This window comes from Dasypus novemcinctus, chromosome 7, assembly GCF_030445035.2.
Source record: "Dasypus novemcinctus isolate mDasNov1 chromosome 7, mDasNov1.1.hap2, whole genome shotgun sequence".
NCBI lineage: Eukaryota > Metazoa > Chordata > Mammalia > Cingulata > Dasypodidae > Dasypus > Dasypus novemcinctus.
In genome coordinates, this window is record NC_080679.1 from 24,337,435 (window position 1) to 24,364,570 (window position 27,136).

Consider the following 27,136-nt stretch of genomic DNA (forward strand, 5'->3'; position numbering starts at 1 on the left):
AGCTGACTGGTGAATGTGCCCCTGCTGGGGCTGAGGATGGGGTCCCGTGAGGATCTGAGCTCATGATCTTGGGAAAGTCCTTCCAGAAAAACCTGATCTGGTGCTGGGGATGATCTGGGCAATAATGTTCAGCAGGAGTGGATGACGGGGAGAGCAGCATGGGCCCCTCTTCACACTGCACCCCAGCATCCCCCGAGGACAGGTCCCAGGCTGAGGCCCCAACAAAATCACGTGGACATAGTTTTGTTGATGGCTGCCTCTAGACCAAGGGAGGGTACTGGTGGGGAGCGGAGGAGAGGGAGTTGGGGAAGGGAGGTGAAAGGTGACCCTGGCCCACTCTGCCAGCTCCACCCCCATTCTCCACATTCCCCCGTGGCCAGCCCTAGTTGGTAAAGTGGACATGGGACAGTTTTCTTTCTGCAGGGAGCGGGGAGAGGATGAGGTAAGGGGACACTGGCTTGGCAGGAAATCAGCTGTACAAGCAAAATGGAGCCGGGAGGGAGGTCCCCAGTGGGAAGGGATCAGCTGTCCCCAGGCCTCTCTGTCCTGGCCTCTCCCTCTTTCCCCCTCCTTCTCCCACCCCTCCCTCCCTCCTCACTCGCTATGGCCCCACTCCCCTCTGCCTCTAGTGAGAGGCCCAGCTCCCCTGCCCAGGCTGGACACTGTCCCCTCAAGCCCAGCTGAGGTGAGGCTGGAACTGCTCTGAGGCGTTCCACCAGGAACAGAAGTGGAGACTCCTAAGGGCCCCTGGCACCCCTGACAGGTGGGCCTGGTCCTTCCTCCACGCCAGTCTGGAGAACCTGGCCCCACAAAGCCCTTGAACACTGACCTTTTTCAGTAAGGGGACCGGAACCACCCCAGGTGGAGAATGTCCCCTTCCCTGCAGCCCCAGGACACGTGGGCAGAGAAACAGAGCAGGGAGAACCCCAAGTCTCCCCCAATCCCCCATCCCACCCTACCCCGCAGACAGCCCTGAAGGTTGGGGGGGGTTGGGCAGGGGGACACAGGGAGGGGCATTCGGGTGGGCGGGGCTGTGGAAAAACGGAGAACTGGAGGCTCAGTCCTGGGTGGGGGCCTCTAGTCTGGGGAAGAAGGTGCATGTCTTTGGGTGCACACCCAAGGACACACATCTAAGGGGGCTGTGGGGGCAGAGGAGCAGGATCCCAGTCACAGAGGCCTTCAGGGTCGCCCACCAGAGAGGAGGCTAGCCAAAGGAAGGTCACAGAGGGCCCCGCTCTCCAGCTCCCCAGCTGCTCGGCTGCCTGGCCCTGCAACTCGGACAACTCGACAAGCTACCTACCCTCTCTGCTTCCACACCTGTGAAACAGGGAGGGCAAGAAGACTTCTTCCACAAAGCAGGAGGGCGCTTATAAATGCTTAACATAACACGGCGTTGCTGAAAAATTAGCAGCTGCCCTGTTGTTGCTCTTACCTGGCTCCAAGCCAGGCTCCACAAGGTGGGCCATTTCCCACCCAGCTGTGACCCCTCCTGCTCAAATAACTCTCACTTCCCTCCTCGGGGAGGGGGAAAGGGGAAAGGGCAGTGACTGGGGCCCCTCCGCCCCTCTTACCTGACTCACTGCGCACGTACTGGTGAGCCAAGTCCTCCTGGACGCTGGTGGACAGGTTCGGCTGCGATAAGCCCTTGTCCTTCCGCAGCCGGGAGAGGCCCCAGCGCAGCCGGCTTCGGCTTTCCGCTGGAGCTGCGAAGGCCCGAGTCCGTGAGCCCTGGGCCAGCCAGTCCAGAAAGCTCCCCGCTCCCTGCAGCCCTGAGCCCAGAGAAGGCTGAGCAGGAAAGATCAGCTAGGCCCCCGTCCTGCTCCCAGCCCAGCCCCGGCCCCGCCGCCTTCCTTCCCTCCCGCGGGCGTCCAGCCGTTTTCTTTGTCCTCTTTCGGATGCACGCCGCCATCCCTCTCCTCCGCCAGCTTCCCTCCAGCCTCTTCCGCACGCTGCACCTGTCATCCCAGCCCCGCACCCCACCTCATCGGCGCTTGGACTTCACCCGTCACTCGTCCCCTTTCTCACCCGAGGAGCCCGACGTGCCGCTGGCCTCGGAGCCCAGGGACTCGGCCGAGGGGGTGGTGGCGCCGGCCTGGGCGGCCAGCTGGTTGTGCGGGAGGCCCAGGCGCCGCAGACTCTCGCCCTCCGACGTGGCCCTCCGCAGCCGTCCGAACAGCGGCGTGCTGCGGCCCGACGCGCCCCCCGAGTCCTCGCTGCTGCCGCTGCGCTGCAGCCGGCTCGACAGCCGCTCCAGCGTGGAGCTGAGCCGCCTGCGCACCGCCAGCACCGGGGAGCCCCGCGCCGAGCTGCCGCCCTCCGAGCTCTCCCCGTCCCCGCCGCGGGCCTCCCAGGCCGGGTGGCGCTGAGCAGGCGGGGTCCGCCGCAAGCGCTGGGACAGCGACAGCGAGAGACGGCGGACGAAGCCGGGTTCCCCGGGCGCCCTGAGGTCCTGCACCGAGCGCGAGCGCTCCGGCCGTCGCACCAGCTCCAGCGGGGTCCCCGCCGGGCTGGGCCGGTATATGCCGTCCTCGTCCTCGGCCCCGCGGAAGGGACCGCGCTCCTCCGAGCGCGAGCGGCTCAGCAGCCGCAGCCCCCGCGACAGGGGCGACTCGCGGCTGCGCTTGAACTTGGCCTCGAACACAGCCTCCGACTCCAGGTTCTCGATGCTGCTGCTGAGGCTGCTGCCCGGCCTGGGGGGCACCGTGGGGACCCGGGCTTTCTCGGCCAACACTGGGGGCGCCCTGGCTGAAGGCAGGCGCTTCTCGGGGGCTCCGGGAGGGGGCGAGGCCACCCTGGCGAATACAGCCGCGTGGGGCTTTGGCTCTGACAGAGCCGCCGCGGGGCCCTGCGGGACGCCCGGGGCGTGGCCCGACAGGTGGAGCGACTGAATGATCTGGGCGTAGGGAGTGAGGGGTGGCGCGAGGGTCTGCAGGGCCGCGGGGGGCTGTTTAAGCTTGGGGGCTCGCTTTGGTTCCGGCATGGGCTCTGGGGCTTTCTCTTGGGCCGGCTGCGGGGCCGAGGACTGCGGGGCGTCACTGGGTGTGGTGGCGGGAGGTTCCGCGGGTTTGGGGACACTGGGTTTGGGGACGCTAGGCCGCGCAGGGCTGGACGGCTGGGCCTCGCTGAGGGCAGACAGGGAGGGCGACTCCTTCAGCCTGCGGGCCCCAAGCCGGGCCAAGGGGATCTCAAGGGGCGCCCCCGCGCGGCGATGCCGGCCCCGGGGCTCCGCCTCACCCTGCGAGAAGCTGCTGCTCTTCTGCAGGCCCCGGGTCTCGGGCGGGGGCTGGTGGCGGGGCGCCGCCTCGCTGGAGGCAGCGCGCGCCAGCCGGGGGTCCCGCGCACGGCCGCCCAGGCTCTCCAGCAGGGGGCCCCTGAGGCCGCTGACCTTGCCGTCCTCAGGGCCTCCCCGCAGCAGCCGCTGGCGCAGCGCCTGCAGCCTTTGGGCGTACTCACCCTCACCCAGGCCTCCCCGGGCCAGGCGCGTGGCGCCCGGGCTGGGGCTCCGGCGCTGCGGCAGCTCCACAGACGCCGCCTTGTACAGGCCCCGGCCCGGCTCCCGCGGCCCGGCCCGGGGCAGGGCGCTCTCAGCCGAGCTGCCCCTCCGGAGTTCACCCCGGCGGGGGCTGGAGGGCTCCTGGCCTGGGGAGGGGAGGGCCTCTGGGCTGGGGGCCTCCTGGTCCTGAGAGGGGACCCTTCCCTGCTCCTGCCAGTCCATGGGGGTGGCAGCCCCGGCCTCGGCGGGCCCCAGAGCCTCATCCTCAGTGGGAATGTCGGTGAGGGACACTCGGGAGCCAGAGAACTCGGGTTGCAGGGGGCGAGGCACTGAGGGTAGCTCCTCCAACTCTTCCTCTTCAGAGTCCGAGGAGGACGAGAGGCCCCCGCTGGGAGGTGAGCGCCGGGGCACGGCCACCCACACCCGCTCAGGGGGGGCCCGCAGCAGCTCGGGGATGGGGCGCAGCACCAGGTGGCACTTGTAGCTGATCTGGGAGCGCTGGAGACAGGCACGAGAGTCAGGCCTGCGGGACCCCAGAGCAGAACTGACCCACCCAGGCCCACCCCAGCTCAGACCCAGCCCTGGGGCACAGACCATAAGGCAGGCAGACGACAAGGACACGAGGGAAGCAGGAAATTTGGAAAATAAAAGCAGGAAGATGGATGAGCAGGAGGCGAGGGCACATGATAGCAAAATGGCAGAGAGAGATACATGCAGAAGGAGAAGGCAGAAGGGGCGGAGGCTCGGCCCCAGCCCAACTCACCTGCCACTTCCGCCGGGAGAGGAAGAGTTTCAAGTGATCGGTGCTCACGTCTGCACCCTTTGCTTCTGTCTGCAAATCCGGGAGAGAGGACATGAGGGAATGCCTTCTGCCAACCTAAACCCCCCTAGTTCATGGGATGGGAGCAGTGGCACTGAGTCTGGGCTCCTGGGGACGCCCTTCCCCTTGGGTCTGTCCTGATAGCTTCACAGCCAAGGTGCCCATGTGTGGACAAAGTCCCTGAACTCAGCGGAGAGGCAGGCAACCGGTGGCTCCCAGGGCTGCCGCTCCCCAGCTCAGTCTGTACGCAGGGAATTGCAAGGTCCAGAACATGGTCTAGGAGGCAAGGGGGCACCTCCAGCTCAGAGTGGGCACATCCCTTTAGTCTGCAGACTCCTGGCCTCATGGAGAGGCCACAGCCACAGCTGGAGCCTTGGTGGTCCCGACCAAGACAGAAGCATCCTTCTGTCATCCACCCAGAGCTGGTTTCTGGCTTGAGAGAGGAGTTCACTCCAAGGACTGATACCAGAATGACTGCACCCTGATACCACAGCGCCCAGTGGATGGTTTATTCAGCCACTCCTCCTATGTTCCTTTACTCAGCTCCCTCTTTGTGCATGGCACTGTGCCCCATGGTGCTGGGCTTTGGAGGTGAATGAGTGGGATCCCTGCCCACGAGGAGCTCAAACCTAGAGGCCGAGCCAGGCAGGCCACCCAGCAGCATCCTGCCATGGGCCCAGGGCAGATGGAGGTGGGCACACTAGAGTGAGGAAGGACCAGGGGAAACCCGGATAAGCAGCCCCCAGGCTGAGGCCTGGGGTAGGATCCCAGTCCCGACCCTGCACCTCAGAGTCCATGACACCCCACCTCAATCGCTGATTTAAGCCTCAATTTCCTTATCCACCAAATGGGGGGAAAAAAGACTTGTCTTTGCAGAGCTACCTTAGTGAGGCTAACAGAGCTGGTCTAGAAAATGCCAATGGCGGTGACTGCGTACAGTAGGTACTCAACAGATGGGGCTGTTCATAATGTTCTCTAGCCCTCTAGCTCCTTGTACCACCTACTTTGTAGAACTAGACTCACTTTGAACCAGGGATGTTCTAGGGTCTCCTCTGCAGTAGGTCTCCTGTAAAGGAATGAGAATTAGGAAAGGGCCAGAGGGATTTTCCATTTGGTTGTTCATTCATTCATTCGTTCAAAAAATGGGTGAGAAAATGGGGTCCTTAAGGAGCTGGGGACTGCATGTGTAAGCGCAGAGGCTTGGGTGGGAGGAGGGGTGGAGGGAGGGGGCACTGAGGGCGAGGGGGCTGCTGGTACTCACTGCTGGTCCCGCACCAGCACTTTAATGAGGAAGCTCCGGGCCTCCCTGCTCAGGCTCAGGAATGTTGTCTCCTCGAAGGCCACGTTGTAGTTTCGGATGTTCATCAACGTCGTCCGATCATTCTCCCCAACAAATGGGGAGATTCCTGTCAGACTACAGGGGTGGGGAGAGCCGTCATGGGAGGTGGGCAGGAGAGACCCAGTGTGGGGAAAGGCTAGGGGGTGGGTGGAGGCCCAGGGCTTGGGAGCAGCCAAGGCTGGGGGCATCTGGGTAGAGGGTAGGCTGGACAAGAAGCCAAGGCTGCAGCCTCTTTCCTGACCTGCCCCCCCAGCTCCCCCACCTTGGGCAGCCAGGTCCCCTGCCCCAGGCCCATCGTTTAGGTGGCCTGCTCTGCCCTCGTCCAGCTGTGGCCTCTCCATGAGGTGAGGAGTCCAGGGCCCACCCTGAGCTTGAAGAGACCCCTCTCCTTCTAGACCACGTCCTGGACCTCGCAATTCCCTGCATATGTCCCTGTCTGTCCATCCTCCCAGGCATGCCACCAATGTGCCCATGCCAGGACCCAAGGGTGGCATTTGTGGAGGGCAGGGTGGTGGACAGAGCTTGGCCATGCAGACTGGGGTGCCCCCTTCATGCATATGAGGCCTGTGCAGGCAGAAAGGAGAAGAGAAGGGGACCGCAGCAGGCCCCCTCTTGCACTCTTGCCCGGGCCCTGCAAATGTTAGGGGTGGGACTGCTAGGGGGCCACCAGGAGAAGGAGTTCCAGAGCACAGACAGGTCCTTACCAGAGGAAGGCAACAACGCCCACGGGCCTGTGGGGAAAGAAGAGTGGACAGGTAAGAGAACAGCCCACCTCCCACTGGAAGTGAGCAGTCTTCTGCCATGCTGAGTTGAGTGATACATGGCCTCTCTGTGAACACTGCGGGGACACCTCCTTCAGGAAGGACCCTGGGCCCAGAGGTCCGGACATGCCTGCAGGAGTCCAAGAGGCTCTGGGGCCATCGGGCCATGCTTGCCTCACTGGGGAGGAGGGGGCTTGGAGGCTGCAGAGGGGGAGGCCCACCTATCCCCAGCTATCAGAGAGGAAGGAATTGGGGCAGAGCACCTAGCCCAATGACCCTGGCCCACCACAGCGGCCCAGCACGCCAGCATCACCAGATGTCTGTGACTCTGGACACGGGGGTCTGATTGACAATCTCGGGTGCCACGAACTCAGGCGTGCCATATTGACAGTACTGGGGTTCTCCCAGAGTCAGCTCCTGGGCGTTCCCGAAGTCACAGATGCGCACCTGCTCTTCGCCCTCCGCACTGTCCCATACCAGCAGGTTCTCGGGCTGCAGGACACAAGGTAGGGTGTGAAAGTTGGGGGAAGAAGGGGAGACACCTCTCTGCTTGGCTCCCATGAGGTTGCTCACTCCCCGCCTCCCACCTGTACCTCACCTTGACATCCAGGTGCAGCACGTGGCTCTGATGCAGGTAGCATATTCCCTCCAGCACCTGCCTCATGTAGGCCCGGATCTGTGGAAACAGGGAGCCCAGAGTCCATGGCATAGGCATTCTGTTTGATCGCCCCCAGAGCTGTGGCCAGAGGCTAGGCCGTGCCTTGGGAGTGGCGCTCAGAAGGCTGGCCAAGGGGGCTGAAACAGGTTTGGAACTGCTGATCTCCACCACCACCATATACAGCTTTGCAAGTTGGGCACAGTACAATTCCAGGGGGGATCTAGCTACATCATAATAAGGGGAATGGTGCAGTGCACGGCAGGACTGCAACGAAGGAGGTCAAGTAGAGTCTAGGTGGGGGCTCAAGCAGGTCTGCTGGGGTTTGCAGAGGACAGCGAAAGTTCCAAATAGATGAGGTTCTATCTGATGGTGGGGATGGGGGGAGGGGGCTCCGGGACATCAGGACTCTGCTGCCTAACGGTGCTCCACCACCACCCCCGTCTCACTGTGGGCACAAAGGCATCCCAGGACCCACGCATGGGTTGTCAGAGCTCAGGGGGGTAAAGGCTAGTGCCCAGCCTGGCCCCTGCCACCCACTGCCCTCACCTCAGACTCACACACGGTGGGTTTTCGGGCCATTCGTTCCAGCAGCTCCTCTGTGCAGCTATGTCCCAGATCAAGGAGAACAGTGACTAGTGCTGATGGCCCAGCCCACCCTGGGCAGGTCCCTCCACCCCCAGAGCTCAGGGCAGGGCCCGGCTCAGTACAGGGTTCTCCTGTCCCCTTCAAGCCGCAATACCAGGCAGAGACTGTCTTCACCCTCCTGGTCAACTGTGTGCATTAATGGGATAAGCTGGCTTGAACTCTCACTTGGTGTGGAGTCTCAGGTAAGTCACTTAACCTCTCAGGTACAAAATGGGGATAGCATCTCCTCTCCTGCCCACCTCATGAGGCATTTATAAGCATTAAATTGTCGCAGAATTTTGTTGACAATGAATGAATGAAACACCCAGAAGGCCCGTGACACATAATAATCTGTCATTCTACTGCAGGTTGCATTCAAATGGTGCAGACTAGGAGGCTGGTGGCAGGGCAGGATCTTTTTGGTGTGTGACAAGCCAACCACCTAGCCAGTCTCCCAAACAAAATCAAATATTGACAGTCACAGAGTCACTTAACATGTTCAGCTACTCTACTGAGTTTTGTGATGAAAATCATTTGTCATTTGCTAGCCCTGGGACCTCAACTTCAAGCAAGTTATGGAACTGCTCCATACCTCAGTTTCATCATCTGCCAAATGGGGATAATAAAATTCCACGAGCTAGATGTTCGTGAGGATTAAGTGAATTAATATTTGTCCAACTCTTAGAATACTTCCAGGCCCTCAGAAGTGCTATATAATTTCAAGCTAAAAATGGACTCAAAAAATGTTTCACAGAAGTCTCTAGACCCATCCCTCACAATCGTCAATGACCACGTTGTAAACCGTAAACCATGTTGCCAATTGGCTATGACAAGGATGTCATTCCGACACGTGTCCCCTCCAGCCCTTGCACATCCTAGGATACAGCTCGGTGACAATGACCAGCCCTCGGCGCCTCTCAAAGGCCTCGTGGAAGTAGAGGATGCAGTCGTGCTGGAGCCGGGCCAGCAGCCGGGCCTCCCGCCGCGCAGACGCCTTTGGCTTGGCCTGGCTGGGGATGAACTTGGCCGCAAACTCCAGACCAGAGCTGCGCTCCACCACACGCCGCAGGTAGGAGAAGGCACCCCTGGATTTCAGGGAGGGGACCAGCTCAGCGTCGCTGCAGCCCTGGCACTCCAGCCCTCCTGGCCCTGAGACCCAGCCTCTCGGGATGCGTGGCCTCCAGGCGTCCCCTCCTAGCCCCACACCTGCCGATCTCCTGGTGGATGTCATAAAAGTCGCTGAGCCTCCTCCCTCGTTGCTCCTCATCTTCCGCAGCCCCCTCAACTTCCATGGCTGTCTGAGCTGGGGAAGAGATGCCTGGGTGTTAGGTGGGGGGACAAGAAAAGGACGAGGCCAGAGGTGGGGACAGGCAGACACAGATGGAGGGGGTGGAAGAGGAAGACAATGTTTCGGGTGCTGGGGCTGGAGGATGTGGGGACCGCAGAATGAAGAAACAGGCGAGGGAGCGGATGTAGCTCAAGCAGATGAGTGCCCGCTTCCCACATGGGAGGTCCCGGGTTCAGTGCCCCGTGCCTCCTAAAAACAAAAAAAAACAAACAACAAGCAAACAAATGAAGAAACCATTGAGCCGATGTGGCTTAGTCATTTAGCGCTGGCTTCTCACATTCGAGGTCCCGGGTTCAATTCCCGGCCCCAGTAACTCAAAAAAGAAAAGGAAAGAAAAAAACAGGTGAGTGTTTCCTGGGCAGGGGCTCAATCAGATTCTGAGGTGTAAGTGCTTTGCCCTTCTCCCCTTGGACCCCAGCCCACCTGCATGAACAGCCAGCTCTGCTTTGCAGGAGACTTCGCCTGCCAGGTTCCGGGCGGTGCAGGTGTAGACGCCACTATCCTGGGCCCCTGTGCTGAGCACCACCAGAGAGCATTCGTTCTCTTCGTACACGAAGCTCACGTGACTGCTCTCCACCAGCAGCACCTCGTCCTGCAGAGTCAGGTGTCACCTCCAGCCCCGGACTTGCCTACCTCCACCTGGGACCCAGCCCCACCTGGGCCCAGGCACATTTCTATCCCAGGTGCCACCCACACCTCCACCCCAGGGCCCAGTGTCACCTTCACCCTGCATGCCATGGTCCCCCAGGACCCAGAGTCAGCTCCATCCTTATCTCCCACTAACAGTCCCGCAGCCCCCAGCCCCGCATTAGTCCCCTGGTTCCTCCGTCCCCTACCAGAGGCACCCAGCACCCCTGGGTCCCACTTCCTCCCCCTAATCACTCAGATTAGGCAGCAGGTCCTCTCTCTGTCCAGGCTCCCATCCCTCCCACGCCCCCAGGCTCCAGGCAGCCCTGCCTAGGGCTCTGTACCCCACTGACCTTGAACCACATGATGTCTGGCACTGGCTTCCCCTCAACCACGACTGCAAAGCGAGCCGTCTCGCCAGCCCCCACTTCCACGTCCTCCATGATGGACTCAAACCGTGGGGCCTCTGAAACACAGAGGGCCGGGAGCGGAGGGGCCCAGGCCGTTGGCATCACAGGGCCTGCCTCTTCAGCCTCCCTCCAAATCCCCCACCCCAGCAACTGGCTCAGTCCAACCAGATTCCCCCCACCCCCACTAGGGCTCTCAAACTTGGGACACCAGATTTCCTTGCCTACCAATCCATATATGATGTTCTCTAAATCTCAGACAGTGTTAAGTCAGGGCAGGCGGGCTTGTTCTGTTTGGCTTTAAAATGAGGAGATGGCCACAAGCAAAATAAAACTGGATTTCCTGCCTCTCTTGAAAAGTCCGGACTTGCAGTCCTGAATCCAAATCCCCCGCTGCGTGGCTCCACGCTGCCCCCTAGGGGTCACTGCCCTGCTTCACACTTGGCTGCCTCCGCTCTCACTTCACCTGTACTTGGCCCCTGCGAGAGGCTCAGTCTGTGACCCCAAATTAAATTAAGGGCTCAGGTTTTCTGTGTGAGTGTTTTTCTCTCTGAATCCTACTTAAATGTTTAGGGGGCCTTGTCCCACCTGTGAGATGGCAAGATGAACAGATGGGCAACCCCCAAACATTAACCACACGATCTAGAAACTGGTTCTCTGCTTAGCTCTTCCCCATGAGGCTGATTTAATTCCCTACGCACATCATGAGAGGGTATTATTTCCTGGAATAGCGGCTTCAGATTCTCAAGGTGGAACTAAATACATATTCCAGTGTGCTTTGCTCAGGAGCCTGGCACCCCACTCCTGAGCAACTCCAGGGTGTCTGCTTCAAAGGGATGGGAGTGATCAGGAATCAGGGTGGGAGCGCTGGGTGGGGAGGGCGTCCTGGGAATGGGAAAGACTCCAGCATGGGGTAGCTGTGGGGGAAAGAGGCCCTTTTACTTGCCCTGCCTTGTGGGGGATGGGAGTGGGGGGGTGTCAGGGCTATCGGTCGCAGGCCTGTTCGAGCCCTGGTGGCAGGGAGGCAGGGCCTGCTGGACCCCAGGCTCCTTCTGCACCTGGGAAGAAAGATGGGCCCTGTAGACACAATGTCAAGGAGGAAGACAGCAACTCAGCGGGAAGCACCAGGGCTGGCCTCATCTCATCAGGGGGCAAAGGGGGCGAGGGGCCAGTTGGGCCAGGGGAAAGGCGCGTAAGAAGGAGACCAGGGGCCCAGATGGTCTGTGCCCCACTCCCCATCCCACTGTCCCCACAGCAGGCCCAGAAGGACTCTCTGCGTCACACACCCTCTTGGTGCTTCTCCTACGTTTTAAACAGGCTTCCCTCTAGGAACATGGTCCCCAGTCTCCAGGGGGCAGCTACGAAGGTCAAAGCACCGGGAGGCTTCAAGTGAGCTCCAACAGTTTTTTTAAAAGCCAGAAACTAGACATTGACCCATGATAAGATGGCCTGTGCTAGCTAAAATGTCACCTTCTTTGCTTTGGTGGAATTGTATCTGCTCAGCAGGTAACACTGTTTAGCCCATGCTGATCTGAAGTTCTGATTGGCAGTTACATATGCCTAGAGTTAATTAACAAACCGGAAAACAGAACAATTGCCCCTTAATGCATCTTTAAAGTCACATACAGGAAATTATAGAAACGGTCCTTGCTGCCAAGGCTGGGAAGCTCTGTGGAAAGGGCAGCCAGGGTTCTCAGAACTGGCAGTCTAGTAATAAGATCCCTCACTTGGGCTTTTTAATTTATTTTATTTATTTTAATCGCTTGGTCTCTTCAATATACCCGAGATGCCATTTCCTACTGTGTTTAACACACACAGGAGCTACGAGAGTCAGGAGCTTTGGAGTCAGGCATTGGGCTTGAACCCCGGCTCCTGTACTTACTAGGTTGTGTGACCTTGAGCCACTTCCTTAGCGCTTTCCAAGTCTCAGTTTCCTCGTCTATAAAATGGGGATAATCACTGACCCCACCTCCCAGAGTTGGTATACATTTTTCTGTTTTTTAAAAATTTTTGTTTGATGTAAAGAAGGTACTTGGCACAGAGCCTGGCACATGCTACCTGCCTAATACACTTCTTCTTATTCGTGGGGCTGGCATTCCTCAGCTGCTGGATGGACAGGCCTGGGAGGGAGCATGCAGAATGGGTTCCCCGGCAGGCGGGGGCAGGTGCGTGCCCCCGGGGGGTGTAAGGAGAGGGCTGTGGGCTGCCAAGGGAGGAGAAGGGGCAGGGCCCACGCTCACCCACCTGCCAGCTCCAGAGCGACGGAGCAAGCCTGCGTGCCGTGGCGGTTGCGGGCTGTGCAGGTGAGGGGCCCCAGGTCCCGGCGGCTCACCCGGCAGATCCGGAGACAGTACTGGTCATCGTCCGGCTGGCTCAGCTCGTACACGCCCGCCCGGGCCTCAAGCAGAGCCCCCCGGCGGCTAAGGGACACGCAAGAGGGAGGTCACCCCAGATCCGGCCGTCACCAGAGCTGGGCTGCAACGTGTGGAGAGCGGGATGTGCTAGGCGGGGCCCCACCTCCTCCAGACGACCTGGGCCTCCACGTGGTTGAAGGTGACGGTGACGCTGGCAGGCTGCCCCTCCACCACGTAGACCACGTCTGGCCTGTCCAGCACAGCGGGTGCCTCCTCCAGCAGCGGGCCTGGGGGCGGACGAGCTCAGGTTCTGTGCTGGGCTAGTCAGCAGGGCCTTAGCTTCCCCTGCTCCTCTCACCTTCCCGATCACCACGCCAGCTCCATTTTCACACAAGAGGACCCTGGGGCTCAGAGAGGCTTAGCAATTTGTCTGGGCAACACAGCCAGCCGGGGGCAGAGCTGGGATTGGAATGCTGGCTTGTCTGATGCCAGAGCCTCACCTCTGTAGCACTGGGCCATGCTGCTTGCCAGGAGCAAGAAGGAAACACACCGAGGGGCCAGGGGCCCTCCTGGCCACCCCACTCCCGCCATGGCTATCATGTCCAGACCAGGCCAGCCCTGGGCCCGCACACGGCAGGCAGCAGGGACTCAGTGCCCCACTCCACGGGGACGCCCGGGCTCACCGCGCTCCAGCAGCTGCACGGGCTCGGAGGCGGGCGACGGCTTGCTGCTGTTCTTGGCCGTGGTGCTGAGGACGCGGAAGATGTGCTGCGCCCCCTTCCGCAGCCCTGAGGCCGCCCACCCGGGCTCCCGCAGGCCCGTGGCCAGCGCCGTCCACTGGTCGGAGCCCAGCACCTGGTGCTGCACCGTGTATGTCAGAGAGTCCGGGTCTGCTGGGGCGGGGGGCGGCTGCTAGAGGCTCACGAGGCCAGGGTGCCCCCACCCCCATCCACACTTGGCTAGCTCAGGACCCTGGAACTCATCCATCTGCTCTGAGGAGCTGCCTCGGTTTCCCCTGTTCCTCCCTACCTGCCCCAACCACCAGCCTGGTCAACAGGCACCAGGTATGGAACCCAGTTACACGTGCGGAAGGACTTGATTTTTGGTCAATGCCTTGGTACCTGTGGCAGGGAAACCGAGGCACAGAGCAGGAAGAGATCCTGGGCAAGGGAAGGAGAGGGCACCCCCAAGATCATGACCCAGACCTCCAGGCCCTCAGGGAGCCAAGGAAGAGAAGGGAATTTGGGGGTGCCCTATGTCCCCTCCCCAAACTTGGAGCGAGGGCCTCGAGGGAGAGAAGCTAGGACCTAGCTCCCTCCTGCCATCTTCCAACACTCTCTCCACTGCTCCAGGTCCATTCCCTTCTCAGAGTCTTGCCCTGCCTTCTCCCTTGGTGCCACTGCCTGCGCCTGACCTGTCCACCCCGCCATGCCCACCCCAATGCCCCGCGTGGCCCTGACCCACCGATGGCCATGTCCAGGCTCCTGGGGGGGTTCCACGTGAGCACGACCATCCTCCCTGTCACAGCCACCACCTGGGGGGCGCCGTCTGGAGGGCCCGGAACCACATCTGAAAGCCACAGGTTGGACGCCCGCTGGGTCCCTTAGAACCCCACGGCTGTGCAGGATCACCGAGCCTCTGGGCAGGGACGAGGCCAGATAGCCCCCAGGAGACCACTGGCCCCTAGCGGAGCCAGCGTGGAGCTAGGGTGGTGGCCCCTCCCTTGCTCGGCTCCCTGGGGCCACCCCACCCTAGGCTTGGCCCATGGATGCAGCTGGCCAGGGGGGTGCCCGCCTCACCTGTGACGTAGAGGTGGGCGTAGCAGGCAGCTTTGCCCAGCTTATTGGCAATGACGCTCTTGTAGACGCCAGCGTGCTGGGGCCCCACGGCGGGGAACACCAAGCGATGTACATCCCTGTCTGGGGGGGGAGGGACGGAGACACTGGGCCTGAGCTGGGAGGAGACTTTGAGGGGAGGGCCCATGCCACTCCAGGCCTGGCTCCTCACCCCCACCCCGGCAGGGAGCAGGTGAGGGGGCAAGTGTGGGGCAGGCAGCACGTGTACCCCTCGTGCAGCCAACCCCGGGCCCAGGCTCTCCAGGCCGGGCGTCTACATCTGCACCTGCAGGCCCAGCCCCTCTTGTGGCTCCATCTGCCTGTTCCTCCAGCACTTCATGCCCAGCAGCTCAGCGTCTTCTCCCACACAGGTTCACCCTCTGTCCCCATCACCTCCCCACCTCTGGGGGTCACAGCCTCCGTGTCAAAGATCTGACATGGCTCTGTTCCTAAGACCCTTCCCTTGCTCCCCTCTTCTCCAGCCCCACTGCCACTGCATAGCCCTCCACCAGCGCAGGCTACACCCTGCCAAAGGCAGAGCTGGAAACCGTAAACAGCAGCTAGTGCAGGAAGGGCGGCATCCAAAGCCCTCAGCTCAAACTCCTGCAATCCCCTACAGTTTGACTCTAACAAGCTATCAGGCTCCCTCCAGGCTTTGCTCACAAAATTCCTACCTTCTGGGACGTTCTCCTCTTACCTAAGACCTCTTTCTCCTTCAAAATGCAGTTCAAGTAAGTGCCAGGCCTGGGAAGCCTCCCCTGCATGCTCCCTGCCCAGGACCTCAGCCCTCTAGCCTGCACTGGCGCCAGGCCCTGGCTGCTTTAGTGGTCCTTCCTCTTTACTTGCACGTGTCATAGCTCCTGAACCGGCTTGCAAGCTCCTTGCAGACAGGGCTTGATTTTATTCAGATCTGTTTGCCCACCAGGCCCAGGAACCCAACGCCTTGCACAATAAGTGCCAAATAGGTTTTGTCGTAAGTTCTAAAGAGAGTTGTCTGCTCTTCAGCTCCTGCTGGCAGGTACTAAACATGCATTTTCTGTTTCTAATCCTTACATCCACCCTGCAAAAATTATCCCCATTTTGCCAATGAGGTCAGAGACATTAGTGGACTGGTCCAAGGTCACAGAGCTAATGAACAATGAGACCACGGCTCGACTGCGGTGCCATCTGACTCTAAAGCTCTCCCCCTCCACCGTGCTCCCCGAGTGGCGAGAACGAGGCTGCCTCTGGAGGGGACACGAGTGGAAGGAGGCCTGCGCTGCCCTCCTTCCCGGCAGGGCTGTGCCCACCACCCCTCCCCTCTCTGCACTTATCTTTGATGGAACAGTTACCCATAAACTTATCTCTGCTGACACTATTTATAAAGGAAGGGAAGCCAAGGGTTGTCACTGACCCCAGATAAAGAGACGGCAGAGACGCCAGCTCAGATCCTGAGAGACACCCACGCAGGGCCGCGGATCATTTCAGGAGAGGCGTGAGGGCTGAGCGAGGACAACCACGTGGGGTGGGGAGGGGGAGGCCCCGAGGGGCAGGGGCAGGGCCGTGGTGGAGGCGTGGGGATGGGAGGGGGGAATGGGGTGGGGAAGGAGAGCAGGGCATTGGCAGCGGAGTTCCATGCTCCCTGCACCTCTTTAGGCCTCAGCTTCCCCATCTGTAAAGGGGGATAATGGTCCCTGCCTCACAGGCCTTTCAGGGTCAGCTCTTACTAAAGATGAGCTCCTTGCCCTGGTGGCTGTACGCGGGAACCACCGAGGGCTCACGGTTAGGGCGCCATCCTAGGAGGGAGGTTAGACTCTCTTGTGCGAGACTAAGAATCCTTCTGGCATGGAGCTGAGATGCTCCTGGGAGGAAAGAGCCCAGGCCCCGAGCATGTCCCTCTGGAGCTCTTCTCCCAGGTCCTTTAGTGGCTATCTGGGCCCCAGCGGCATTGCACTGCCAGCCACTGCCCAGGCTGGCCTTTCCACTGACGTCCCCCCAGCACCGCCTTCCCAACAAGGCTGACAACGGTGACCACAGCAGCAATGAAACTAAGGTCCACCGTTCATCAGGCACTGGCCCTTGCCGGGCACTGGCCCTTGCCAGGCTCTGCCCTAGTGGCTGCCACGTCTTGACTGGTTCACTTCTCACGACAACCCTAAGACACGAGAGAACGGAGGCACAGAGGCGCTCTTGCTTGCCCGCGGTCCCACTGCTGGCCAGCAGCAGGCTCTCCTGCCTGCCCAGTAAGTGCTGAGGGGACACCAGGGCCCAGAGCCGTACCTGGACTCTGCTCAGCACCTCCCTCTGCAGATGGGTGCCAGTGACGCCCCCCCGAGCCCTGAGCAGGCAAGAAGGAAAGGAAGCTGAGGGTCCCCGGGTGGGGCCTGGAAGGCAGGGGAAGGGCAGGTGGAGGGACGCTCCCCAGGGACCCTTCCTGGGCACCTACACTGCATCATGCGCCGGTCGTCGCTGCTCTGGATGCGGTGGCCGTTGTGGAACCAGCTGATGGTGGGGTAGGGCAGGCCGGCCACCTGGCACTCCAGCAGGGCCTCCTTGGCCAGGCCCACTTCCAGGTCCTGCAGTGGCCGCAGGAAGTCGGGCATGGACAGCCGCTCCAGCTCGCCCTGCTCCGGCTCCTCGGGGATGGAGGGCATCTTCTCCAGCTTCGAGCTGCAAGGATCACACTGCTGCCCAGAGCCTGGTGCCCAGAGGCACGGCGCCTCCCCCCATGGGTCTGGGGCCCCGCGGCCGCAGCCCCCGGCCGCACCCCAGGCCCCAGACAGTACCTGGGGCCCGAGGCGGCCGTGCGAGGCTCCTCCACGTAGAGCTGGGCCGAGCAGTGGGCCTGGCCGTGGGTGTTGGTGGCGCTGACCGCATAGAGCCCCTCATCCTCACTGCCCACATGGGTGATGTGCAGCGAGTGCAGCCCCCCATCCTGCCGCAGCCGCACGTTCTCGCTTTCCTCCACGGGCTGGCCTGAGGACAGGAGGGCCGGGAATGGGCAGCAGGCACACACGGGAGGAGGGGTTGAGGGCGCCACCCTTGGGACGGCAGGGGGTCGGCCCTACCAAAGTGAGCCCAGGTAACGGAGGGGGGCGGGGTGCCACTGATCTTGCAGTCGAAGCGGGCGGCGCGGCCCTCCAGCACCTCCACGTCTTCCAGCAGCCGCGTGAACAGGGGCTCCAGCGAGGGCCGCACGGTCAGCCGGGCACTGCAGGTCAGTTCATCTGGGGGGGGAGGGGTCAGCGCTGAGTGGGAAAGCAAGAGCCCCAGGCACCCCGACCTGCAGGTCTTACCGAAGGCCGAGCAGGGGAGGGGAGCCGGGCTAGGAGGTGGAGTCAGGACCCGGCTCACGAGGCAGCAGTGGGCCAAGAGCCAAAGATAGGACCCTTGCAGGAGGATGGAGGTCAGCGAGGGTCGGTGGCAGGCTGCCACGTGGGCTGGGGAGAAGAGTGGGGGCCCAGGGCCTGGCTCCAGATGCCCCCTCCCCGTATCACTTCAGCCACCCAGGACACAGCTCAGCCGGGTCCAAGAGCTGCCCCTAGAAGTCACATCCACTCCCATCTCCCATGCCTCCCCCAACTCTCCTCTGGGCCTGGGCATGCCCCGGGCCACAGTCCCTCCACCTGCCCCAGACCCAGAGCAGATGCCCCTCTGCCCTACTCTACCACCCCACGAAGAATCTTCCGGAGAAATACTAGCCACTTAGGTTGGCCTGATGCTTCGCTGCTTACAAAGCCCTTCCAGCCTCGCCTCGCGTGCTCCTGGTGAGGCAGGGCTCATTGTGTCTGCTCTTCAAATGGGGAAGCAGACGTAATTAATAATAACATCGGCGGACATTTATGAGGCACCCTCTCCGCAGGTGCGGTGCTGGGCTCTTCACACACGTTATCTCATGCATCCCATCATAAGCCCCTTTTAATAAAAAGCCCAGAAACATGAAGTGACTTGTCCAGAGTCACACGGCTGCTCTGGCCGTGCCAGAGTTTGAACCCTAGTCCAAGTGTGTTTCCTACACCTCAGTAAACTTGCTACCTAAGGTAACCACAGCTAACATTTGTGTGATACTAGGTACCACTCAATGCACTGGCCGCATATTAATTAATTTTATCGTCACTCGATCCAGGGAAGCAGGTGTACGGCCCCCTACCCCCCCACCCCACTGCACCTCCCCCTTTCTGGGGCATCTCATTCTGCACCGGCTCTTTCGCCTCCAGTCCCCTCTCCCCAGCGCTCAGGTTCCCACAGCAGCGCGGTGACCGGAGAGGGCAGTTACCTTTGGCTGTGCTGAGCTTGCAGGTGTAGACGCCACTGTCATCCTCATGCACAGAGGTGAGCAACAGCTTGCATTTCCGGCCATCGAAATGCATCTTGCATTTGAGCAGTGCGGGCTGCAGCAGGCGGCCGCGGCACAGCCAGTCCACCTCCACGTCGTTGGGACCCGCCACCAGGCACTCAAACAGTGCCATCTCCCCGGCCCCCACGTCCACGTCCTGCAGGGGGGCCAGCACGGCCAGGGACCGGCTTTCAGGGTGTGCTGGGGGGAAGTGGCCACGGCGGGGCACGCCCGGAGCAGAGACACACGGGGCGAGGGAGACACACACACACACACACAGACAGACAGACAGACACAGAGAGAGAGATGCATTTTTTTTCCCCTGGAGACAGGGAAAGCCTGCCCACCCGACCAGGACACCAAGGAGTTCCCAGGCCTGGCTGCAAGACGGCCACCCAAGCTGGGCCAGGGAGGGGGATGTCTCCAGAGGCGAGAGGGAACTAAGGGAGGGGAAATCGAGAGGGCCACATGGTCGCAGAGACGGCGGCGGCGGTAAAAAAATCACAGCACACCAGCTGGGTACAAACTGACTTTATTTGAGCTAAGAAAGAGGTGTTTCCGAAGATCCCCGTGGACAGCAGCCCTCCCCCTGCGCCTAGATCCCTCCCCCACGCCCGGGCAGCACGTTCCCAGCCCTGATAGCGCATGAAGGAGGGAGACCAAACCGGGGCCTAAACCTGCCCAGGGCCTGTTCCCTGCAGCCCGGGAGAGTGCTCGGCCCGGCCCTTTCATCAGCCCGGGGCCCAGGGTCTTCTGGCTTTCAGCCCGGGGCCCAGGGTCTTCTGGCTTTCGGCCTCTCGTGGAATAAAGTGTTGTGCCATTGGAAACTCATCTCTGGAATGTTCTGTGCCCTGCCCCTCCCCATAAGGCCCTTGTCAGCAGCCCCCTGGGCCCCTCCATCCTGCAGATGCCATGCCCTGGTGCCCTCTGTCTCACATCCCACACGGCTATGGGGCGTCTCGCCCTGACTGTCACAGACATACAGACAGACAAACGGATAGACAGACAGTGGCCTGTAGCAGCAGTAGCACATGCGCTCGTTCCGTACTCCTCTGGGGGGGGAAGAGACTGGGGGTGGGGTCTCAATACCCCTCATGGCTACCCCTCCTCGGCACTCAGTCCATCTGGGGGCCCCCGGGCGGCCGAGCCACATGTCCATTAGGCAGGGACGGCCCACAGGGGCCCGGGGGCTATCCCAGGGTGCTGGGAGGGGGGGCAGGGGCGGGGAGGCTGGGACGGGTTCCGGGCCGGCTGGCCGGCTGGGTCTGTGGGCAGGAGGCAGTGAAACACAGCGAGGTCCGAGAGGTGCCTGAGACAGGGGCGCGGCTCGGAGGGTAGCGGGGGGAGCGCAGGCGGCCCCCTGAGCTCACTCGCCTGTGTACAGACAAAAACCTCAGTCAGCAAGCGGCAGGTTAGTGCAGCACACACGCACGCACAGGCACGCGCACCTGGCTAGGGCCCCTCTAAGTGGAGAGCGGCCTCCAAAACCGCCAGGGTGGCACTGCCGCTCTCGGGCCCCCCAGGAACAGCCCTGGGGCGGGGGACGAGGGGAGCAGCCAGAGGCCAGGTCCCTGGTGTCCCGGGGCAGGCAGAGGCCCTGGCTAACCAGGGAAGAGGCTCTCTCAGGCGTCGGGAACCTCTCCGAAGCCTGGGGGACGTCAGAGAGCACCCCCAAGAGAGAGAAGCGCCAAGACACAGGTTTACGCGGAGAAGCGGGGCAGAGTCAGACCCCGGAGGGCAAGGAGCAGGCCTGGGCATGGGGGCTGGGGGCAGGGCTGAAGTGACCGAGAGCCGAGGAGGGCCAGCCACAGGGCTGGGCGCACAGGGCAGGGCACTGAGGCAGGTGTTCTAGGTGGGGCTCGGTAGAGGGGATCACCCCGGCTAGGCCCTGGCCTCCAGCAGGCTCCCAGGCACTTCCGGGGAGGCGCCCAGAGCTAGGCTCTGCCAGGCTTGAAGGGACTGAGCATCGTGGGGGGCCTAGCTGGGCGAAGGCTGAGCACGGAACCAAGGAGGGGCCCCAGGCCCTGAGCCACCCACAGGGAAGGGCAAACGGCCACCCCTTGGGAGAAAAATCCAGCAGCCCCTGGAAGGCAGCCTTGCTAGCTGCCCCTACGTCCCGGCTGCTGGGGCCCAGCCCTCCCCACAGTTCACCGCTCTGCCCACCTGGCACCACTGGGGCCCCTGAAATGCTCTCCATTCCCAGTCGTCCCAAGGGCCCCTCCGAACGGGTCCAGTCCCCAGAATCTCCTCACTGCCCCCAACCCAACCACAACAGCACAGCAATGGGTGGGGAGAGGACAAAAGGAGGGGGAGCAGATGTGAGCGGGGGTCCTGCACACCTACGGGGCTGGGGAAGAGCAGGGAGGGCAACATGTGGAGGGGGGATGGCCAGCGGCAGCAAGCAGGGTCTCTGGCTGATGTGGGGGCAGGTGTGACTGAGCAGAGGGAAGGCAGTACTGTGCAGTGAGCTGAGCACTGAGCAATCTGCAGCGTGGCCCTGGGCAAGCCACTTCCCTTCCCTGGGCCTTGGGTGACGCAATGGCCATACGAGGAGCTAGATTTGGGAACCACGAAGACCCTCCTTGCTCTGGCACCCTGGGTGCCTGAGTTGGCGGTGGAGACGGGGGAGGGGGCAGGGCCGGGGGGCGAGTGTGTGGGGAGCGGAAGGTACTTACCTCGGACCTCCAGGCGGGCCTCACACTGCCGAGCACCGTACTCATTGACCGCTTTGCACGTGTAGAAGCCGGCGTCGCCCCGCTCGGCCGCCAGGATCCGCAGGCGGCACAGCCCACCCTCGGCCTCCTCGGCGAAGCGCCGCTGGTCAGGGCGCACAGGCTGCCGGTTCCTCAGCCTGTGGGGGGGGGGCGCGGGAACATCAGTCTGGGGCCCAGGGCCCCGACCTGCGCGTGCAGGCCTCTCCTCCGCCGTGCCGTGCACCCACTTCCCACACCTGTCCCGTTCTGACCATGGGTGCCTGTGGCCACGGGGCTAGGTTTCCAGCTCTGCCAACCCCCTCTCCAGGAACTTCCAGACCTTTTCTGCCACCTGGAGTTCTGGTGTTTCAAACCCCAGGGACCAGAGGAGGACCGTGCTACTTAGCCTTCGGCAGCTCTCCCATTTCCTCATGTGTGAGTTCTTTTTGTTTATAACTGACAAATAGCTTTCCTATTCCCCAAAAGGGGTATGGAATAACTGACGATGGGAAAGAAATCACGTTGAGAACCAATCAATTAAAAATGAAAAATAGAACCCAAATCAATAAAAAAAAACACGAGCCAAGTAACCGCTGCTCCAGGCACGTGGGCCGCGCGAGGCCCTGCAGCTGAGACCCGCCGTGAGCTCTGGGCAGCTCGGAAACAAATGGTTCCGACTGCGCCCAGCTCTGTGCTCCAGACGGGGGCTGGGGGATGCTTCTCCAGGAGTGAGAGGACTCCTGGCAGGGCACCCCACGGGAGCAGAGAGGAGAAGAGAGAGGGGGCGGAGGGGCTGCTGAAGGAGCTTCGAACGCCAGGGCAAGGGGCAGGGGCACGTGGGGCGAGAGCCGCCCGCCCCTGCGCAGATCACGGGCAAGTCCACGGAGGGGCGCGGGCGGGTGGTGGGGAGCAGCTGGTACTCACCAGGAGACCACGGGCTTGGGCTCCCCCTGGACGCGGATGCTCATGGTGACATCTTGGCCTTCTCTGACTGACTGATCCATAAGTGAGACCTGAAGGGGGACCCCCAAAGTGCCAGGGAAGACAGTGAGGGCACAGACTCGGGGCGCGAGATCTGGGACAGAGGCCTCTCCCACACCCAGCATGACGGAGGCCAGCTCTGCATAAAAGGGCTAATGGGCAAAGCTCGAGGAGGTGCTGGGGCACACAAGGGAACGGGGGTACCCAGGAGACAGGGGCTGGGAGCTGGCCTCAGGGGCTCTGACCTTGAAGGTTGGGGGTGCCTTGGAGCCAGTGTCAGAGGCGCGGCGGTTCTGGCTGGGACTGAGCTTCATGGTGGGGGTTCGGGGCCAGGTCTCCCCAGGTTCCGGGAACTCCTCAGGGGGGCTCAGGTACTCCTCGTCAGAGGTGATGGGGCTGCTGAAAGGAGAGGTGGACCCACCTGGAGGAGAAACAAGGAGAGACGTGGCACAGAGAGAGATGCCAGGGTCAGAAGAGTGCAGAGACAGATGGTGGATCGAGCACCTCCGGGCAAGGGTCTGATAAGGTCTGCAATGCTCCACAGAGCCCAGGTTTGCCCTGGCATCACCTCCCAGGGCTCCCACTGGCTTGCTGTGTGTCCTCTCCTGAACCCCTAAGTCTTTCTCTGCTACAGACTCCCCAACGCTGACCCTCCTGATACCGCTGGCTGGGGAAACTGGAGGGAATGGCCTGGGACAAACGATTCAGGCGTCCTGGACCTTGTGGGAGACCGGGAATTCCAAGGGAGCAGGGAACCCACATTCCTGACACAGATGAGGGGCCCAACTACCAGCTGCGGGCGGTTCCCTCTCTAGGACCCCAGAGTGGCACAACCAGGACACGCTTTCTCGAGTGAGCGGGGCCTGGTGCAGATCAACCCATCCTGACCGCAGGGCCAGGGCCAGCCAGGCAGCGCTGCCCAGCTGCCCTTCCCCCTCTCCCTTCTCAGCTTCCTGCCCCAGATACCCCAGGGGCACCTGTTGGCCCCAGCTCTAGCGCCTGGACCCCAAAATGCTCGGGGGACATGAAAGCTGAGTTTGAGTCATCCACAGAGAAGGGCAGCTTGGCCTGGGGAAAAGGAGGGGGGCACCGGTTTCTGGTGGGAGGGGTGTCCCCTGGGCCCTAATACCCTCCCCCTGCAACTGGCCAGGGGCCCAGCTTCGCCGACCTGGCTCCTATCCGACTGCCAAATACAGACATGAATCTGCCACAGCCCCCGGCCCCTCCTCCTGGTTCCCCCACCCCAAACCCGGTGGCCCAGCCCCCAGCAGGGCTGCACCCCAACTCACCCCGACTCTGCACACGGATCCCAGCCTGCGCCTGCTCTGAAGGCTCTGCCCTGGCACCAGGCCCTCCTGCTGCTTGCCCACTGCCCACCCCGTCCCAGCTCCCCAGGGAGCAGCCCCCCTCCTGCCCGGCCCCGCTCACTCCCTCGGCTGACCCTGCCGACTCCGCGGCCCAAGAGGGGCCCTGGGGAGGGGGAAGGCAGAGGTGGGGGCTGGCCAGCGCGAGGCCGGGTGGCAGGCGGGCAGGCTGCTGGCGGGGAAGGTGGTGCCTGCTGAGACCACAGGCAGCCTGGGCCCCGGGCAGAGGGGGAGGAGAGGGGAGGGGCGGAGTGCAGCCTGCTGTATTTAGCCACCTCGCTCGCTCCTTCCCGAGCAGCGGGATCTGCCTTTTCTCTTCTTACAGCTTCTGGACCATGACAAGATCAAGCCCCTTCCATGGCGCCCCCTCTCAAGGAGCAGGGGCCTCGGTCCCCAGGAGCAGGGGGCGGGCAGCACTGCACGGAGGCTTTCTAGACGCCCTGACCTGTGAAGAGTCAATGTCGCTCCCAGGGAGGAACCCATGGCAAACGGTCCCTGTGATGTCCCTTCCCTGATCGAGCCACCAAGACCCCCTCCTGGGACGAACAGAGGCGCCTCCAGCACACGAGCCAGGTCACACCCTGTTTAATCCCAGGTTGGGATCAGAGGACCAGCAGGACCTTGAACTCTTTCTGGGAGATGCTCCCGCCACCTCGTGGGGCCCAGAATCCCACCCCTGCCTCCCTCGTACGGCCCAGCAGCTGCCCCAGGGCACTGGGCCTGCACCCAGTGCTCCTACAGGCCCTGCCAGGGGCACCTGTTGGCAACTTGTCCCTCATCCCATCAGCCCCGAGCAGGGCCAACAGTCAGAAGGGTGGGGGCGGCTTCCCCCAAACGACCCTAACTAGCACCAGTATGGATTTGGGTCGGAAAAGGGTCTTGGAAATAGAGAAGGGGAGGGGCTGAGGAGAGGTCACGTGCCCTTCTCCCTCCTCCTGTCACTCCCATCACCGCCCAGGGCCACATTCCCAAGCTCTGACCTGTGTTTCCCAGCTTTGCCAGCATTGCCAGCACAGAAGGAAGAGTGGGGGCCAGGCGGGGGCCGGGCCGGGGGGGGGCCACCACTCAGACTAGCTGTCTTGGCGTGGGGGAGGAGAGGGAAGTCAGAAGGGCACTTGGTGAGACACTGAGGTCACCGGCGTGGCCCTTGGAGGCGGGCGCCCCTCTCCCCTGCTCGGGGTCACCTCCAGGCTGGGGAGTGCTGAGGAGGCTCATGGGCTCAGGTAGGTTAAAGCTGGACTGGCAGGCTTGCCGCGAGCCGCAGAGACCCCTGGTGGTGGCTGGGGGGACAGCACCCTGGATCAACAGCCGCCAAGGGGGTGGCGTCCTCAGGTGCCTCAGAAGGGAGGGATGTGGCTAGACCTCTGCAGAGACAAGGCAGCAGCCTCCATCCCTCCAAACCCCCAAAAAACTGTGTGGACAAGGCTGATGGAGGGTCCCTGTCATGGGCTCGGCCGGGCTCTTGTACTCCTGAGGTCACCCTTCACTGCCCCACCAGCAGAACCACTTTTGCAGCAGGTCCCTGACATCCTCACCCTGCTCCAGCCCAGCTCTTAGCGTGGAACACGGAGTTCCGTGGGCCAGGGAGGGGGAGCAGGAGCCCTCCTAAATAAAGATGCACAGACATACAGGCAGCTCTCAACCAGCCACCACGTGAGCCCGGCTCCTTCACACTGACCCCCAGCCCCACGAGCCATCGCCCAGCCTGCCCTTTCAACACTGCTCCCAGGTCAAACGCACGTCCTTAAAATCCAGGTGTTGGGGACCCACACGTCGGGGAATCCACCCTCTCCAGACTGCACCCAGCTGGTGCAGTTCCTAACGCCCCAGCGCGTCGTGACAGAGCCGCAGCCACTGGCGTCGACGGTGTGAAAGGCGTCATGCAAACCACTCTATGCCAGGTTCTCAGGATGCTCCTCGAATGACCCACACCAGATCACGGGGAGTGGATTAAAAATACAGATTCCTGGGAAGTCGACTTGGCCCAATGGATAGGGTGTCCACCTACCACATGGGAGATCCACGGTTCAAACCCCAGGCCTCCCTGACCCATGCGGAGCGCAGGGCTGATGTGCCCAAGGAGTGCCCTGCCACACAGGGGTGTCCCCCGCATAGGGGAGCCCCACGCACAAGGAGTGCGCCCTATAAGGAGAGCCGCCCAGAGCCTGCCCAAGAATGATGCCGCACACATGGAGAGCTGACACAGCAAGACAACGCAACAAAAAGAAACACAGATTCCTGGTGCCACTGATAAGGATAGAAGTAATCACAGAAGAACACACAGCAAATGGACACAGAGAGCAGACAACAGAGGAGGGGAAGGGGAGAGAGAAAAATACAGATTCCTGGGCCTTAGTCCAATCTTCAGAATTAGAGTTCCTGAAACCAGGGTCAGGAAACTGCATCCTTAGAGAGATTCCCAGGGGATTCTTAGGCACACAGAGGTGTCTGGACCACTGCCGATCCTCGTGGGAGAAGGACAAGCCTGAGGTTGTATCGTTGGGTCCCATCTCACCCCGGGTCACTTTGCCCTTACATTTCAGAGCAAAAGTTTGAGTCTAGCTTGTCTCACTCCGCAGCCCATGTGCTTCCCGTGGTCCCATGCAGCCTTCCATCTAGAGCAAGGCACCCCAGCTCTGGGCCAGTGGTTGGCAAATTGTGGCCTGCATTGGAAGCACCTGGAGGGCTCCTGTAAGCAGTCGCTGGGCCCCACTCAAGAGTTTCTGATTCAGTAGGTATAGGGCCCGGTCATCTGCATTTCTAACACAGTCGCAAGGTCATGCTGATGGATGCTGGTCAGGGCATTGCACATGGAGGCCAAGGTCTCCTCCGTCACCCCAGCCTGCACTCTCAGGCAGATCCTCACTACCCTTTGCAGCTGAGTGTCTCCCCGGCCACTGTGCAAGGCTTGCTGCAACACCTGGAAAGTCACGGGGCTCTCCAGGCACCCACTTTCCCCTACGGTCCAGGTGTACCTCAAGGTTTGGCCACGAGGGCTAAGGAGGAGGGAGACAGTGTCGGGTCCTCAAGGGCCTTCTGGTTAGTAGGGAAGACTGGCCCGATACACAAATGACCAGAGGAGCAGGTAGGAAGGATTACGCCTTAAGAGAGGAGCCAGCAAGGGCCAGGGGAGTGCAGAGAGCAGGGGAGGAGAGGGAAGTCGAGGGACGAGGTGGTACTGGCACTGGAAGTACAGACTCATTTAGAAAGGACAAGTGGAAAAGCATTCCAGGCAGAGGAAGCTGCATGAGCAAATGTTCAGAGGCCAGAAAAGCACGTGTGTGCATGCACACACACATATGTGCAGAGATCTGTAGCTCGGTCTGTCTGGCTACAGAACTGGGTGAAGAAGGAAGAAGGGGGCATAGGAATGTTAGAGCAGGTGCTTCCCACTGCCTGGCCACCCTCGGGTAACCGTCAGCTCTCAGGACCCTCTGGCCCTATCAATCCACAGTGGAAAAGGCAAAGGGAAGCCCCTTAAGGGAAGGAGCTTGGAAGCATGTACTTGGGACCTGGC

The 27,136-nt window shown here is 61.7% G+C and overlaps 1 protein-coding gene across 1 annotated transcript in view; it reads right to left on the reverse strand.

Moving 5' to 3' along the window:
- Positions 1-27,136, reverse strand: part of SPEG (striated muscle enriched protein kinase) — a 56,509-nt gene that overhangs the window by 7,337 nt on the left and 22,036 nt on the right. Inside the window, 25 exon segments of the mRNA XM_058300063.2 lie at positions 1,572-1,703; positions 2,026-3,991; positions 4,257-4,325; positions 5,337-5,379; positions 5,575-5,727; positions 6,357-6,383; positions 6,727-6,905; positions 7,012-7,089; positions 7,618-7,675; positions 8,580-8,780; positions 8,902-8,998; positions 9,467-9,635; positions 10,024-10,136; positions 12,322-12,497; positions 12,595-12,718; positions 13,115-13,321; positions 13,896-14,000; positions 14,231-14,350; positions 16,692-16,915; positions 17,032-17,221; positions 17,314-17,472; positions 18,522-18,782; positions 21,257-21,432; positions 22,199-22,287; positions 22,501-22,676. Coding sequence (XP_058156046.1) covers positions 1,572-1,703; positions 2,026-3,991; positions 4,257-4,325; positions 5,337-5,379; positions 5,575-5,727; positions 6,357-6,383; positions 6,727-6,905; positions 7,012-7,089; positions 7,618-7,675; positions 8,580-8,780; positions 8,902-8,998; positions 9,467-9,635; positions 10,024-10,136; positions 12,322-12,497; positions 12,595-12,718; positions 13,115-13,321; positions 13,896-14,000; positions 14,231-14,350; positions 16,692-16,915; positions 17,032-17,221; positions 17,314-17,472; positions 18,522-18,782; positions 21,257-21,432; positions 22,199-22,287; positions 22,501-22,676 — 5,292 coding nt within the window.